The sequence below is a fragment of the Dermochelys coriacea genome, chromosome 7 (genome assembly GCF_009764565.3).
Source record: "Dermochelys coriacea isolate rDerCor1 chromosome 7, rDerCor1.pri.v4, whole genome shotgun sequence".
NCBI lineage: Eukaryota > Metazoa > Chordata > Testudines > Dermochelyidae > Dermochelys > Dermochelys coriacea.
Window position 1 is genome coordinate 116,344,126 of NC_050074.1, and position 14,310 is coordinate 116,358,435.

Genomic DNA, 14,310 nt, shown 5'->3' on the forward strand with positions numbered 1-14,310 from the left:
ATTAAGGACCAGGACAATTTGCTCCAAAGTTAGGGACACTAAAATAATGAATAGACTCAAATCCTGATTGATCACATTTGCTAAATACAGAGATAATAAACCAACTCAGGGACCCAACTGTGCCCATCCCACTGCGGCCATCCCTGTCAACAGAGAAATGCAATGAAAGGATCATTGCAATGCTTAGAACTTGTTGGGATGAAGATCCAGGGAGAAGGCCAACGTTCTCCTCTGTGAAGAGAGGGTTAAGAGATGCAAGTCCCGAAGGGTGAGTCTCTCTTACCTGTCTGAGAATGATACCAGATATACATTGTGCTTTTCATCCAGCCAGCTCCCAAAGAGTTTTATAGATGGCATCCATTATGTAGGGATTATTCACACGCTGCTGAAATGCAACTGCATCAGAGATGGGATGTAGCAGCTGTTTAACAGCCCACAGCACCCCTGCAGGATAGTTTAGAACAGGAAGATAAAGAGTTAGATTTTCCCAATATCTCACCTTTCTGACTATAAGGATAGTAAAGGTCTGGCATAGGCTTCCAAGAGAGGCTTGGAATCCCGCACTGGAGGTTGGACAAACACCTGTCAGGGACAGTTTCGATTACTTGGTCATTTCTCATCACAAAGGGCTGGTCTAGATGACCTCTCAAAGCCCTTCCAGCCCTACATTTCTGTGATGGTATGAATAATGAAAAGGAGTACTTGTGGCACCTTAGAGACTAACAAATTTATCTGAGCATAAGCTTTCGTGAGCTACAGCTCACTTCATCGGATGCATCCGATGAAGTGAGCTGTAGCTCACGAAAGCTTATGCTCAAATAAATTTGTTAGTCTCTAAGGTGACACAAGTACTCCTTTTCTTTTTGCGAATACAAGCTAACACGGCTGCTGCTCTGAAACCTGTCGGTATGAAAAATGTCCAGCTGAAACCACAGTTGAGGGGTGGGGTTGGGTGGGGTGGGGGGTTAAATGGATGTAGTTAACTTGAAATCTAATCAGTTTTTAGAAGAGAGTTTAAAGTTATTTCCAAGTACTATAGCTCCTCCCTGTCAATATTTGCATTTTTGCAATGACATTTTTCCTAATGGTGAAATGTTTTTCTTTCCTCTCTAGAGTGAAAGACCCACATGGTGGAAACTGTGGGCTACACAGGGGGAATCATTAAACTAATGATAGGCAGAGTGCTGCCAAAGTAGACTGAATAAACAGGCATTTTATGCTCTAATCTTTTCACTTACAGTATCTTAAGTGTTACCAGTAATAAGTATTTAAAAACAATCAGACAAAAATATATTTAAATTGATCATATCTTTAAGTAGTTAGCATGTAATTATCCACAGCAGAATGTGGCCGGGATGCCAGGCTACCACTCTGAGTCTTGTAAAAGACTTTGGTTTGATGTTGTCCCTTCTGGCAGCACAGTGCTCCCAAAGACTATGAGGGGACATTGGGTCGGTACTAACACTATCTGCAGGTTGTATAGTCTCCATGGATCGCTCTTAGCCAAGTTAAATGATGAGATCTGATGAAAGGCCCATAGTGGGGAGAAGCCAAGTATCAGAAGTCATTTCTCCCCCATGGACTCTAGATGCTAGAGGGGATCTTTCATGGAAATGAAATACAGTTTCCATCAATGTTTTATATTACTTAGTGCTATTATGTAAATTAAAAGCAATATTTGTTTGAACAATTCAATTAGCCACATCAGCATCTTGGATAACATGGTAAACAAACTGGAAAAGTATGCCAATCACTTGGAGGATGTGGTGGAAGAAAGGACAGCACAGTTGGTGGCAGAGAAGAAAAAGACAGATAAACTTTTATCAGCAATGTTGCCCAGGTAATCAGACAACTTTTGTATTTTCATAAGTTTGTCGACAATAGAATTTGGTGCAAGACAGAGCCTTTCATACTCAGTGTGTCTCAGAATGCTTTGCAAAGTACTAGAGTCGCTTAATCACTGGTAGTACAGTGTCTCCTGAAGCTGAATGTAGCAATCATATGCTCAACAGCAGTGCACACGCTCACAGCTTTGGCAAAAAGTCTCATTCTATTGAAATACAGGTGGATTGTTGCCTTGGGTTCTATCTAATGAATGGTAATTAAGCAATTAATTATTATTATTCATTAGATTGTGATAGTGCCTAGAAGCTCCAGTCAGGAACCAGGAGCCCATTGTGTTAGGTGCTGTACAAACATAGAACAAAAAGACTGTTCCCCCAAAGAGCTGACAGTCTAAGACAAAGAACTACCGCTGGGTACACCAGTCATGAGGAGCAGAAGGAAACAATCAGACTGAACTGTTCAACAGAAGTTGCGGTCTCAGTGCACCAGCTTTCTTAATCCTTGACAAATATTTTGTAGGTATAGCCTGAATCCATGCTAGCCAGCATCATTTTAAAATGCATTTAATGCCGTCTACTTCTTTTGCTCCACTGACTTTCACTCTGCCACACCTCTCTGGCAAGTGGCCACTTTTCTCTGTTGCACCCTCTTCCCCTCCAGTAGACGCTTTAATGTGGGGACCTTTTGCCAAAGTGGAAGCTGGTGTAAATCCAGATTGAATCTGGTTTGGGGATCTTTAAGGCAGCCTTAAAAGTGCTTTAAATAGGCCATTTGGTGTATTTCCCAAACACGCAGGACGTTAAGGCCAAATGGATTTATTCTGAGGTGGAGGGAGAGAGCAAGCAAGCAAACAAACATGAAGGAAATGATTGCTTTCTTCTGTCCCAGCTTCGTCAGAGAGCAGCTCATCGCTGGGAAATCCGTGGAACCTGAGAGTTTTGATTCCGTGACCATCTTATTCTCAGATATTGTTGGGTTCACCGATTTGTGTTCTCTCAGCAACCCCCTGCATGTGGTTAATCTCCTGAATGACCTATACAGCCTGTTCGATAACATCATTAAAATGTACGATGTATACAAGGTGAGACATGCGGCTTCCTGGTTCTCGGGCAACACAATTGCTGGGCCCAGTGCTACAAGCAGTGTGTTTGCAGAACTTCTATTAAAGTCAAGGGAAGTTTCCTGGAGAGAGAACACTCTCAGAGTCAGGCTCCCTCTCTGTAGTCACTTGCATCCGAAACCAGTAATATCACTGACTTGCTGTTGTTCCAATTGTTGATGTTGAGTGCAGTCAGTGGCAGAAACATGACTAGAATGTAGAAGATCTTAACTCCCGGTTTTAAGCTTAATTCACTAGTTTGCACTGTCTCTAATATTGGCTGCTATTTGCCCTGTGCCCCAGACACGTTACATGCTGCCTAAGTGTTTTGTTTTCCTTGCTACAGGTTGAAACAATTGGAGATGCCTACATGGTTGCCAGTGGCCTTCCCATCCGCAATGGAATGAAGCACGTTGAGGAAATTGCTATAATGTCTTTGCACTTCCTCAGTGCAATGATCCCTTTCAAGATAGGGCACATGCCCAATGAGAAGCTGAAGCTGCGGATTGGCATTAACACAGGTAAGTAGCATGAGTCTCACCTGCTTCCGATACTGAGATTTGTTCTTGGTCTATACAAATTGAGCCACAAGTACATAATTCACATGTTTGCATGAATTCGTAATTCACCTCAGGATGAGTCAAGCATCAGGCTAAAATGAGACTAGAGGGTGTTTTTTAAGGGGGCTTATTCTCCGGTACTAAATCAGCCAAAATTCCCCTCGACCTTAATTTGGATTTTTGCCTTAGTAAAGACTAGAGAACTGGTGGCCAAATGTTTGTTTTAATCTTGGGTATGGGGTTCATCCTTAATTCACTGTGGCACATATTGAACAGTTACAGCATGAGATAAGGAGTTAGGAATTCTGGATTCTCCTTATACCTCAGCCGTGACTTGCTGTCTGACCGTGGCTACTTACGGAACTGCTCTGTACCTCAGTTTCCCCATCAGCAAGCTGGCAATATTAACATTCAGTGTCCTCACGGGGTGCTGGGGAGATTAATTAGTTTCTATTTTTAAGTGCTTTGAGATCCTTGGTTGAAAGGTTCTATAAAGGTGCAGAACATTAATATCAGACATTCAGAAGTGCTTACAGTGCCCTTTCCTGTGTTTGTAAATCACTGTGTAAATGTACAGTGCTATGTAAACATTTTACAATGATTATACTGTAGTCATGTTAGGGTTCTGCTTTAGTACTCATCTAAGGCATGACACCTCCATTCTCAATTGGTGCTTTCCATTTCCTATCCAAGCAATACTGGCTCAGCTTGGAGTCTATGCTGACAGAAGAGTTTGTGGGGAAGCTCAATGCAGCATATACCAGCAAGATCATTTAGACGTGCATTTCAGTGGTCGGACTCTTCCTGAAAAGATAATGCATGTATCCAAGGTCATCTCACAAATACTGGCCTAAAAATATAACTTTACCTGCCATTGGAGTGAATGGGATCTAATTTCTACAGCTGGGCAAAAATTTTCAGATGAATAGTTTATTTGCTGAAAAATGCAGTTTCAGACAACATGAAACTTATTCAAAAATTTGACACAAATTTGCGGAATAGTTTCATATGCAAAAATGGAAGAGGAGGCCACGTCCCCTATAACTTTTTAGCCCAGTGTGTGTAGGGCAGTCACCGGAGCTGTGGGTGGCTTAGGTTCTCAAATTGACAGAGAGCAGGAAGAAATCTCCCTTATGGGCAGATTATTACACAACTGCCTGCTGCTATAGAACGTTTTGAAACTTACTCTGAAGCATCTGGTACGGTTGGAGTCAGGATGTTGTTGTAGATGGACCACTGATCTCTAGTATGACAATATCTATGTTCCTTTCTCAGGGTGTTTCAGTGACAACTGCAAATGTTGGGGAAATAATTGTCTGAATGTTTTGATCTTCATACATGTCTCAGTTCTAATAACACAACTAAGCAGTTCTATGCTGTTTTAATAATCCCTAGCTCTTTTCCCTCCATTGATCATAAAGAGCCTTAGAAAAGAGGTCATTATTATCCCAATTTTGAAGATGCGTAGCAAGATTAAGTGATTAGTCTAAGGTCACCCAGCAGGCGCTTGGGAGAGCTAGAAATTGTACGCATATTAGTTTTTACAGCAACAGTCAGATTAGCTAGGGATTATTGCCATGTTCGCAGTTACAGAAACGGAGACAATAAGTCATGAGTTGCACAAGTCAAGAATGGAAGTTGGTATCAAAACTGGGATTAGAATTTAGGAGTTGCACATATCCATGCTTGGGCTCCAGATAGGAGACAGTGACACTCTTTCATTTAAACTGCTTCTCCAGTGCCTAGTTAGGAGTCCCAGTGTGGGGCAAAGTTGCTTTGCATAACACCTTCTGTCTTGATAGCTTCATGGTTTGTGCTTTCTTTTTTGTACTTTAGGACCTGTTGTTGCAGGAGTGGTGGGAATCACAATGCCACGGTACTGCCTGTTTGGAGACACTGTTAATATGGCATCAAGGATGGAAAGTACCAGTTTGCGTAGGTACCATTTATGACGAGTTTGCAGTCATCCTGCATGAAATTTTTTTTAACCACCGACAGATGCAGTGTTACACTTAACCCATTGTTAATTGACATTTTTTGGGTCAAACATTTGCCATGCAGTGCTCTGATAACCCAGTTTGATGAATCCTGAGGGTTTCTTACATCTGAGATCATTGTTGTCAGATAACAACAACTAGTTCTTACATAGCGCTTTTCATCAGCAGATCTCAGAGCACTTTACAAAGGACATTATCCTTATTTTATTGTGGGGGGAAGTGAGGGACAGAGAGGTGAAGTGACTTGCCCAAGCTCACTCAACTGGCCTGTGCCAGAGCCAGGAATAGAACCCAGGTCTCCTGAGTCCCAGTTCATTACTCTGTCCATTATTATCCACAGTGACAATGTTTCATGTTTCACAACCAGCTGGGATATCCAATCTTTGAAGAACTTAAAATGAACATGGTGTTTTGTGTGTTTGTTACTGCCCTCAGACACACATGACTGTGCATTATAGACCCTATACTGCTACATGGAGCGGTCTTTGCTTGCTCATTTATTTCCCTGCTGATGCCATGAAGCTCTGAATGACCATATTGTGCAGCGTAGTGACAACTGTGAAGATCTAGATAGCCATGGATGTTACAATACCAAATATTAAAAGAGAAAGTTTGAGGTTTATATAATAAATACCATGCTTTTGCCTTGGGGACCATTTCTGTCAAGTGACTTCATTTTAAATGGAGTCAGACTAAAGCCTAAATCTTAATTACAAACCCTTCTGAACAGGAGGAAAGATTTGGACCAAAAATGAAACACAACCTTTAGGAAAATAAACGTTAGGTTCTAAACAGATTGATCCTGCCCCTTTAACTAGTTAATCCTCCCCAGCCAGCCAGTCATATACATTTATAAAATAAGTAAATAGATTTATTTTGCTGTAGCTCTCCGAATCCATGTCTCCACAACCACTGCTAATGCCTTGCAATCCATCGGCGGGTATGACCTGCAAGAAAGAGGGACCATAACAGTAAAGGTATGAACATTAAGAGTGCAGAATGGGAGCCTATTATTGCCAAGTAGGTAGGTCTAATATATCAGACAGCATATGGAGGAATTTTCGAACACGTACAATGTATGCAGAACATATGCTTTCCTGGATATGAACTGATGTTAATGCATCAGTGTAAAAACAAAACAACAAACATGTAGATGTGTTTATAGGGTAACCAGACAGCAAATGTGAAAAATCGGGATGGGGGTGGGGCTAACAGGAACCTATATAAGAAAAAGGCCCAAAAATCGGGACTGTCCCTATAAAATCAGAACATCTGGTCACCCTAAGGGTTCAGTACTATGGTGTGACTGAAATCAGCTCTTCCATCATTTTGTATATGATAACCATCTGCCTAACACAGAACAGTGCTTTGCAAGCTAGAATTAAGCATTCCAGAAAAACAGGACTCAATGCTGTGAAGTCTTTGTGCTTCCACAGCCCTTTCAGCATCTCACATCCTTGGATCCTGTGCATGGTTTTTACCTTGTCATGCTCTATGTTGATATTACTATTCTTTATTGCTTATGTTGTTGGAGTGCCCTGAGGCCCCAATAAGGGACCGTGGCTTCATCATGCTAGCCACTGAACCAAGGTATAACCAAGAGATGGTTCCTGCTCCAAAGACCTTACAGTTAGAGCTTGCCAGAAGTTTTCTGATGGAACAGTTTCATTGGAAAATATCCATTTCTCAAACCTGAAATGTTTGAGAAAAATGGTTTGAGTTCCAGCGTCCATGGCTGTGGGTCAGCTCTGCTATGCAGACTGCCTTGGGGCCAGGGACCCTGGGCTTCCAAGTGGGCAACCGTAGGACCCAGCTGGTCAGGGAGTCTGGAAGGCCTGGAGTCTCCTGCCCCAGAGCAGTCCAGGCAGCTGCTGACTGAAATTGACATTCGTGTCAATTTCATGAGCGCAGAAGCAATTTCAGTCAGTAGCAGTCATGGTTTCAGGCAGGGCTGGTCTTAGAGGTGGGAAGTCAGGATGTCGGCCCTGAGCACCGACAATGAGGGGCACTGTATCATTGCACTTGGAGGTGCCAAATTCCTGGAGGCAGGGAGGGAGTTGGTTTGTTTTTGTTTTTGTTTTGTTTTTTGGTTTTGTTTTTTTTATTGCACCTTTTAAGTATGGGGGACACCGAAAATATTTTCCGTCCTGGGTGACAGAACACCTAGGGGTGGCCATGGTTCCAGGGAGCCTATTTCATTTTGAAAATGCAACGTGTTGATGTTTCCAAAATGATTTTTTCCTCAAGATTTCCAGTTTGGGGGAAACTTTGAAAAATTTGGAACAAAACCAAATTCTGAAATACCAAATTATCCCACAATCCAGACATTTCTAGTTTGGGTCAGCTCTACTTACAAGCAATGCATTTCTTCCCCTCCCTCCCATCCCCGATTCCTTTGTACAACTCCACTTTCACTTCTTTCTGTTGTCAGGGCAAAGGAGACCAAAGAACGTTTTGGTTAAAAGGAAAAGCTGGCTTTGACTTGTCTCTCCCAGAGTTCAGTGACAATTTGTGAGGCCGTTTGAAGGAAACATTGCAGGTAAGACAGTGATAAGATTTCTGTAGGGAAGGGTGTTAAATCCATATGCTGATAATGCAGTTATACAGTTCAAGAACTGGAGGAGTGATCTAACATGTGGGTCTATTGAAGCTACTAGGTGTGGCATTGCCTCTTAGGAGGTATGTTTGTGCTGCAGTTGGGAGTGTGCCTCTCAGTCCAGGTAGACAGGCGTGCACTAGTTCTGCTTGAGCTAGCAAGCTAAGAATACCAGCACCAGAGTACAAGCCCACCTGACCCTCTAGGTCCAAACTCGGGTGGCTAGCCCATGCTACACTGTCCACACTGCTAGTTTTAGCATACTACCTTGAGCAAAGCAAGTGTTTGTCTGTCTGCTTAGGGAGACATGCAGTGCAGACGTATCCTTATTGAAATATATGAGATTTTGGAGTGATTAACCTGACTCCTCGGGTGGTTTAAATCAGTGTTGCACCATTGACTGCAGTGGAATTATGCTATTCTGCATCACCTCAGGATCTGACCCTATTATGTGTTATCCAAATATTCTAGTTCCGGCATGACAGTCTGAGTTTAACAGAGGCCCGGCGGGGTAATGGCATCGTGGTTCATGAGGACTGTGAATAACAATTCCTGGGCTAGGAGATGGGATTATCACTTACAATAACATTTTCAAGCCACACTGTTTTGGTTGTTAAATCTGAAAACAGCAGATTATTCCTTGCCCACTAACTCCTAGACTCAATTGAAACTCAATCCACTTGGGATCTATGCTGGCATAGAAGTGTAACCAACTGTTTATGTGGTTACGCAGCCCACCACCACATGGCCAAACCACACAGCATCTGAGTCTCTTAAAGCTCCCAATTACAAGACAGTACTTAAACTCAAGATGTAAAGGTTTTGGAGCTCCCTGGCTCAATCCCTGGTCATCTCCAAAATGGCAGTTGTCATAGATGCACATGAAGAACTCTCCATTCATGCCAATGGGATGTTCTCCTCTAAAAACAATGGTAGGATATGACCTTTGGTACGTAAGAAATAGAGGGAATTAAACTAGTCTTTGCACCACGTTATAGCATATTTACTGGGGTAAAATTCAATTCTGTTATAAACAGATGACATAAGTAAGATCTATATAAGCAATTCATTTGGCCTACAATCTTTCCCAATATGAGGACTATTTGGCTTGTTGCATTAAAACCTGGGCAAATCCTATCTCTACCCACAGGAGATGCAGTTTTGTATCTTCCTATTTATGTTCCTTTACTAGTTGATTAGAAGACAAGACAGAGAGTGTGTTGCAATCCTATGCAGTTTAAGAGGGGAGAGAAACATCTTCACCATTTGTAAGTTGGTGATGCATTCGTATGCATAGCCCACCAAAAACGTCCTGGAAACAGAAAGCATGTTATGCATTTTGAAAGCTTTATATAATTAGGAAGCATTTGCACCACTGTGCTGTGGCACATCAAGAATTTGGAGACTGGCATTTTTCTTCTCAAGATATTTTTGCCTTTTGGTTGAGATGTAAAACCCAAAGGGTCAGATTTTCTGGTCTGCAAAGGCCCTTTTGTGTTGCGCTGATGGCTGCAAGTGACTGTAAAACTAGAGAGTGCTAGTGGAGAATCCACCCTGTTCGGGAGAATTCTCTACTGGTGTACACCAGCATCCCCCTCCTACCTAGAGTAAGGGGAATGAGAGAATGTGGGTGAGATGGGGCAGGGAAGAGCTCTGCTACACCGAATCCTCTTCTGCTGTAGGCCCATTATACCAAGTACAGGCAGCCCTGAAATGAGGGAGCCATTGCAGCTGTTAATCTCCATGATGGCTGCGTACAGCTCAGGGAATGAAGAATTAGGACCACCCTAAATTCCTAGGCTAGGTGGCTATGCACTGATATGCCACATTCAAACTAAGAGCGCAATGAGGTGAAATAATTATTATAATGTGTTAAGAGCCCAGTCCTGACATGTTCATGTGGCCAAACCTTTCTTAACTCAATGAGCAAAACTCTCATATCTGGACTGCAGAATTGGGGCTACAGGTTTTGAGTCCATTTGTAAAACATTTTGGGATCCTTCTGAAAGAAAGTCACTGTCACAAGATGGGCTGGCCCTGTAAGGGATTTGGACTCAGCCCCACCTGTGTCTTGTCGTCAGGATCCTGGTGATGAGTTTGGGCTTCAGCCAATGGTTGGGTCTGGTGACCAGGCATCATGTGATGGTAGGCAGGGTAGGTAGGTAGACCATTGGCAGGGCTTCTGATAAGAGAGAGCCTGCTCCCTCAGAGGAAGGGAGGGCAGGAGCAAGGACAGACCTGGGAGAGGGCTCTCCAGACAAACCCAGAGGGAACCTGGCAGAGGTGCCCTGCTCAAAGGGATGCGGGGAGCTGAGAGCGAGAGAGCTGAGGTCCGAACCTCTGATGTAAAGGAATCTGGGGAGAGAGGCCTACAGGGATCTAGGGGGAGATACCAAGGAAAAGGGTTTCCCTCATCACTGAAAGGAAAAGGCCTGACTGGAGCAACCTGCAGTTAGCAGCAGGAGCAGAAATCCTAAGAGATGTAACAGCTATAAAAGGAAGAGGCTTGAAGAAACACTAGGCAGGAGAAGGTGGGTTTTTGGAAAGAAGCCCTGTGAGGGGCTTAAGAAACTAGAGTGGGGAGACAGGAGAAAAACTTGTTTTAGCTGCTACTATACTTGTTGCTTTTTTATAATTGTGGTGATGTCTTAATAAACCCAGACCCCAAGAAGGGGTAGTATTAGACGCACTGGGCACAGTTTTTGAGAAACCCAAGAAGGGGAAACTGAGTCAGCAACAGGATCCCATGCCTGATCAGGCCTGACCCTGTTACAGTCACCCATATAAAGGAAGTCCTCATCTCCTCTGCACTGAAAATTGAATTGTATTGTGCCACTTCTCCCTGAGGTTCTTGACACTTTGGATGACCATTACCTTCTTGTTGCAGTAGGAGGAACTCGTTGCTGGGACTATTGAACACTGAGGCCATTTGACTGCAACATGGAATGAATGGAAGACTAATATCATAGTTCAAACATTGCACTGATGAATGCGGAGATCTTCAGAACTAGACAAATGTCTTTCTTCCCCGCCAACCACAGCAGACCTCCCCGTCTTCTCTTGTCTTGGAAGGTGATCTCTCGTAAAAGCTAAATAGATTATTGTGAACAAAATGGGCTAAAATCTCTTGCAACCAGCCACATTCCAGAATGAACTCTCAGATACTAGCAATGTAAATAGCAATAAGTTGGCCATTACATGGGCAAATTAACAACCATGAACAATATGGAGATGAGCAAAATGAAGGTTAAATGCAGTTTCACTTCTCTGCATTACAGGCCCCATTAAATAATGTTACAGGTCTTTCCCTTGTAGGTCAGAACGCTCCTGGATTCCCTGGGAATAGCCTCTGGGTCACCACTGCAGCCTGTACATGCTGCTCCAGACTGGTTGAGTTGCCCCCTTTGGGATAGGGACTGCCTTGGCTGAAACCCCCTAATGATCTGTATACCCAGTCACAAGCCCAAACCCAAATCACTTCTGAACTTTGGGGAATGACCGATCCAAATTTGGATCAGGATCCAAACTTCATAGCTTGTGTGATGACCACATGCAGCTGGTTGCATGGGCTAAATCGGGAGCGGTGTAATATCAGCTGGGAGGTATGGCACTTAGACGCTTGGTTCCACAACTGGTAGGGACTGTGGGAATTCTGTGACACACTCAGCTCCTGGGAACACATGCGTGTGAGACTCATCTTGGTGCAAAATAATAGCTGCTGTATCGTCAGTAGCAGCATTAATGAACCTATCAAGGGAGCTCAGTTCAGGCTTCCTACACAAGAGTTGTGGTACTAGACAATCTGATACAGGGATAGATAACCAACATGGACATAAGAACCTGCCTTTGGTGAAGGTGCAGGGTAGACCCAGAGCCAATACTGTCTAACCTTCACATTTCATGACATGAGCATGTTAATCTCTTCTGGCATGGACAGGTGGAAAGCTTTAGGCAAGAAAGCAGCTGGGAGGAGTTGCTAGTGTTAGGGGAGGTGAGCAAATAAAGAATGAAAAAAGCCACTTGAAACTTTTTTTGAGTCAAGATGCTCTGTAAATCTCTGAAACATTCAACAGGATCTGCTGTGGCCTAGGATATATCTGAAAGCAGTAAAATCTCATTGAAAAGTCTTCTCATGGGCAGTTTTACTGATAGGAACAGGCCTAAATGAGGAAATCCATCCACCTAATGTAAATCCAACCTAGCTAGAACAATTTTTCTGGAGACACTGCACTGTAGGCTCAAAAGGCTTAAATACAGTCAGATCTGATACTATTATCTCAGAGGTCATCATGGTGGATTCTTCTTGTCACTTATTTTAGCTAATAGGAATCCTTTCTTTAAGCTACTTATAAATTAAACTACCTACATTAGATGCCTTACACCTACTTATGCAAATAGTACCCAGAGTGAGAGAGAATCTATTCAGAATTTGAGAATTGTGGACATACAGTATCATCTCTGAATACTCTAGCAAGGAATAAGAAGGACAGTAAGTTTGAAAGGTATTTTACTGGAATTACTTCAGGGTTTTCCCGCAGCATTAGCTTTAGCGGTGTTGACTTTCATGTGCTGCCATAGTTTATGTAATAGATTAACACTGAAATTGTATGTTATTTTTTTTACAGTGGTTAAGTACTATATGTGCAATGTCAAATGAATTATTAACAACTATTGTTATTAATTATATAATTCTGGTAGCACCTAGAGGCCTCAACCAGGGCATGGGCCTCATTGTGGTAGTGCTGTGTATGATTACATAGTTCATGACTGCCCCTGCCCCAAAGAGCCTAGAGTCAGACAAGACGTATCAAACCGGTGCAGCTGGGAGGGAGTGGGAAGGAAGAATGGAGGAACCATAACAGGATATTATAGCATCAGTAGCAATGATCCCAATAAATGAAATGGAAAAAAGGCAAGCACATTAAAATGGTAGCTTGAAAAGAATGCAGCTATTACACGAATTTAGCAGGGTTCAAAGAGGGGCAGCATAGCTAACAAAGAACAGACAGAGTTAGGATACAGAGTAGCAGCCGTGTTAGTCTGTATTCGCAAAAAGAAAAGGAGTACTTGTGGCACCTTAGAGACTAACAAATTTATTAGAGCATAAGCTTTCGTGAGCTACAGCTCACTTCATCGGATGCATAGTTAATGCAAACAAAGTGCATTGGAAAGGAGATAGAACAAGATGCCTCAGGCTTTAAACCAAACTTGATTAGGGGTTAGGATAAAACTGACATGTGAGGCAGATTACCCCATCTCTCTGCCACAAGGCTTTTTGCACTTTTGTGTGAAGTATCTGGTGCTAGCCACTGTTGGAGACAGAATACTGGACTAGGTGGATCTCAGATCTGATCCAGTCTGGTATTGTCTATGTTCTTGTTTTAGTTATGTTCTATGTTCTGTACTGTACTGTATGTATAGATATGTGTACTGCCGGCACTGGGATTAATGGGGGCAAATAAAAACTAATTATACCTAGTGTATTCATTTTAGTCTCTTTTATCATAGATACATAAAAGTTTGATGGAAAGACCTATTAGATCCTCCATCCATCTCCTTGCCCACTGGAAGAATGTTCCTTTCTGGACATTTTCAAGTGTTTTGTCCAATCTGGTTTCAAATGTGTCAACCAATGGACCTTCCATCACTTCCCATAAGACACCATTCTACAGCCCAACACATCTCGCTCCCGGGAAATGGTCTCGTCTCCCACCAGTGGGAATCCCCAGAGGTGATAATTACCTGCCACCTACTGACAGCTCAGAATTGTTAAAAGAAAAGGAGTACTTGTGGCACCTTAGAGACTAACAAATTTATTAGAGCATAAGCTTTCGTGAGCTACAGCTCACTTCATCAAATGCATTTGATGAAGTGAGCTGTAGCTCACAAAAGCTTATGCTCTAATAAATTTGTTAGTCTCTAAGGTGTCACAAGTACTCCTTTTCTTTTTGCGAATACAGACTAACACGGCTGCTACTCTGAAACCTCTCAGAATTGTTGTTACTATTATAATTTGTATTGTGATAGTATCTTGGGGCGCCAACGGAGATCAGGGCCCCATTGTGTACGAGATGCTGTTGAACACTGTAGTCATGAGGTGCTTTTACAGCAGGAGTTGAACAAACCGGAGTTAGATTTGCTTGCGCTAGCTCACTCAAAAAAAGCAACATAGCAGTATAGCCCCCCAGTTATAAGTCTAACTGGAACCCTTCA

The 14,310-nt window shown here is 42.7% G+C and overlaps 1 protein-coding gene across 1 annotated transcript in view; it reads left to right on the forward strand.

Moving 5' to 3' along the window:
• LOC119858842 (guanylate cyclase 2G-like) overlaps positions 1–13,557 on the forward strand; it is a 59,040-nt gene extending 45,483 nt beyond the window's left edge. Inside the window, exons 15-22 of the mRNA XM_038410304.2 lie at positions 91–268; positions 1,700–1,840; positions 2,734–2,926; positions 3,291–3,465; positions 5,341–5,439; positions 6,387–6,478; positions 7,933–8,040; positions 10,985–13,557. Of these exons, the coding sequence (XP_038266232.1) occupies positions 91–268; positions 1,700–1,840; positions 2,734–2,926; positions 3,291–3,465; positions 5,341–5,439; positions 6,387–6,478; positions 7,933–8,016 (962 nt within the window). The 3' untranslated portion in view covers positions 8,017–8,040; positions 10,985–13,557. The remainder of the gene's footprint in view (positions 1–90; positions 269–1,699; positions 1,841–2,733; positions 2,927–3,290; positions 3,466–5,340; positions 5,440–6,386; positions 6,479–7,932; positions 8,041–10,984) is intronic.
• The last annotated feature ends 753 nt before the right edge of the window (positions 13,558–14,310 follow it).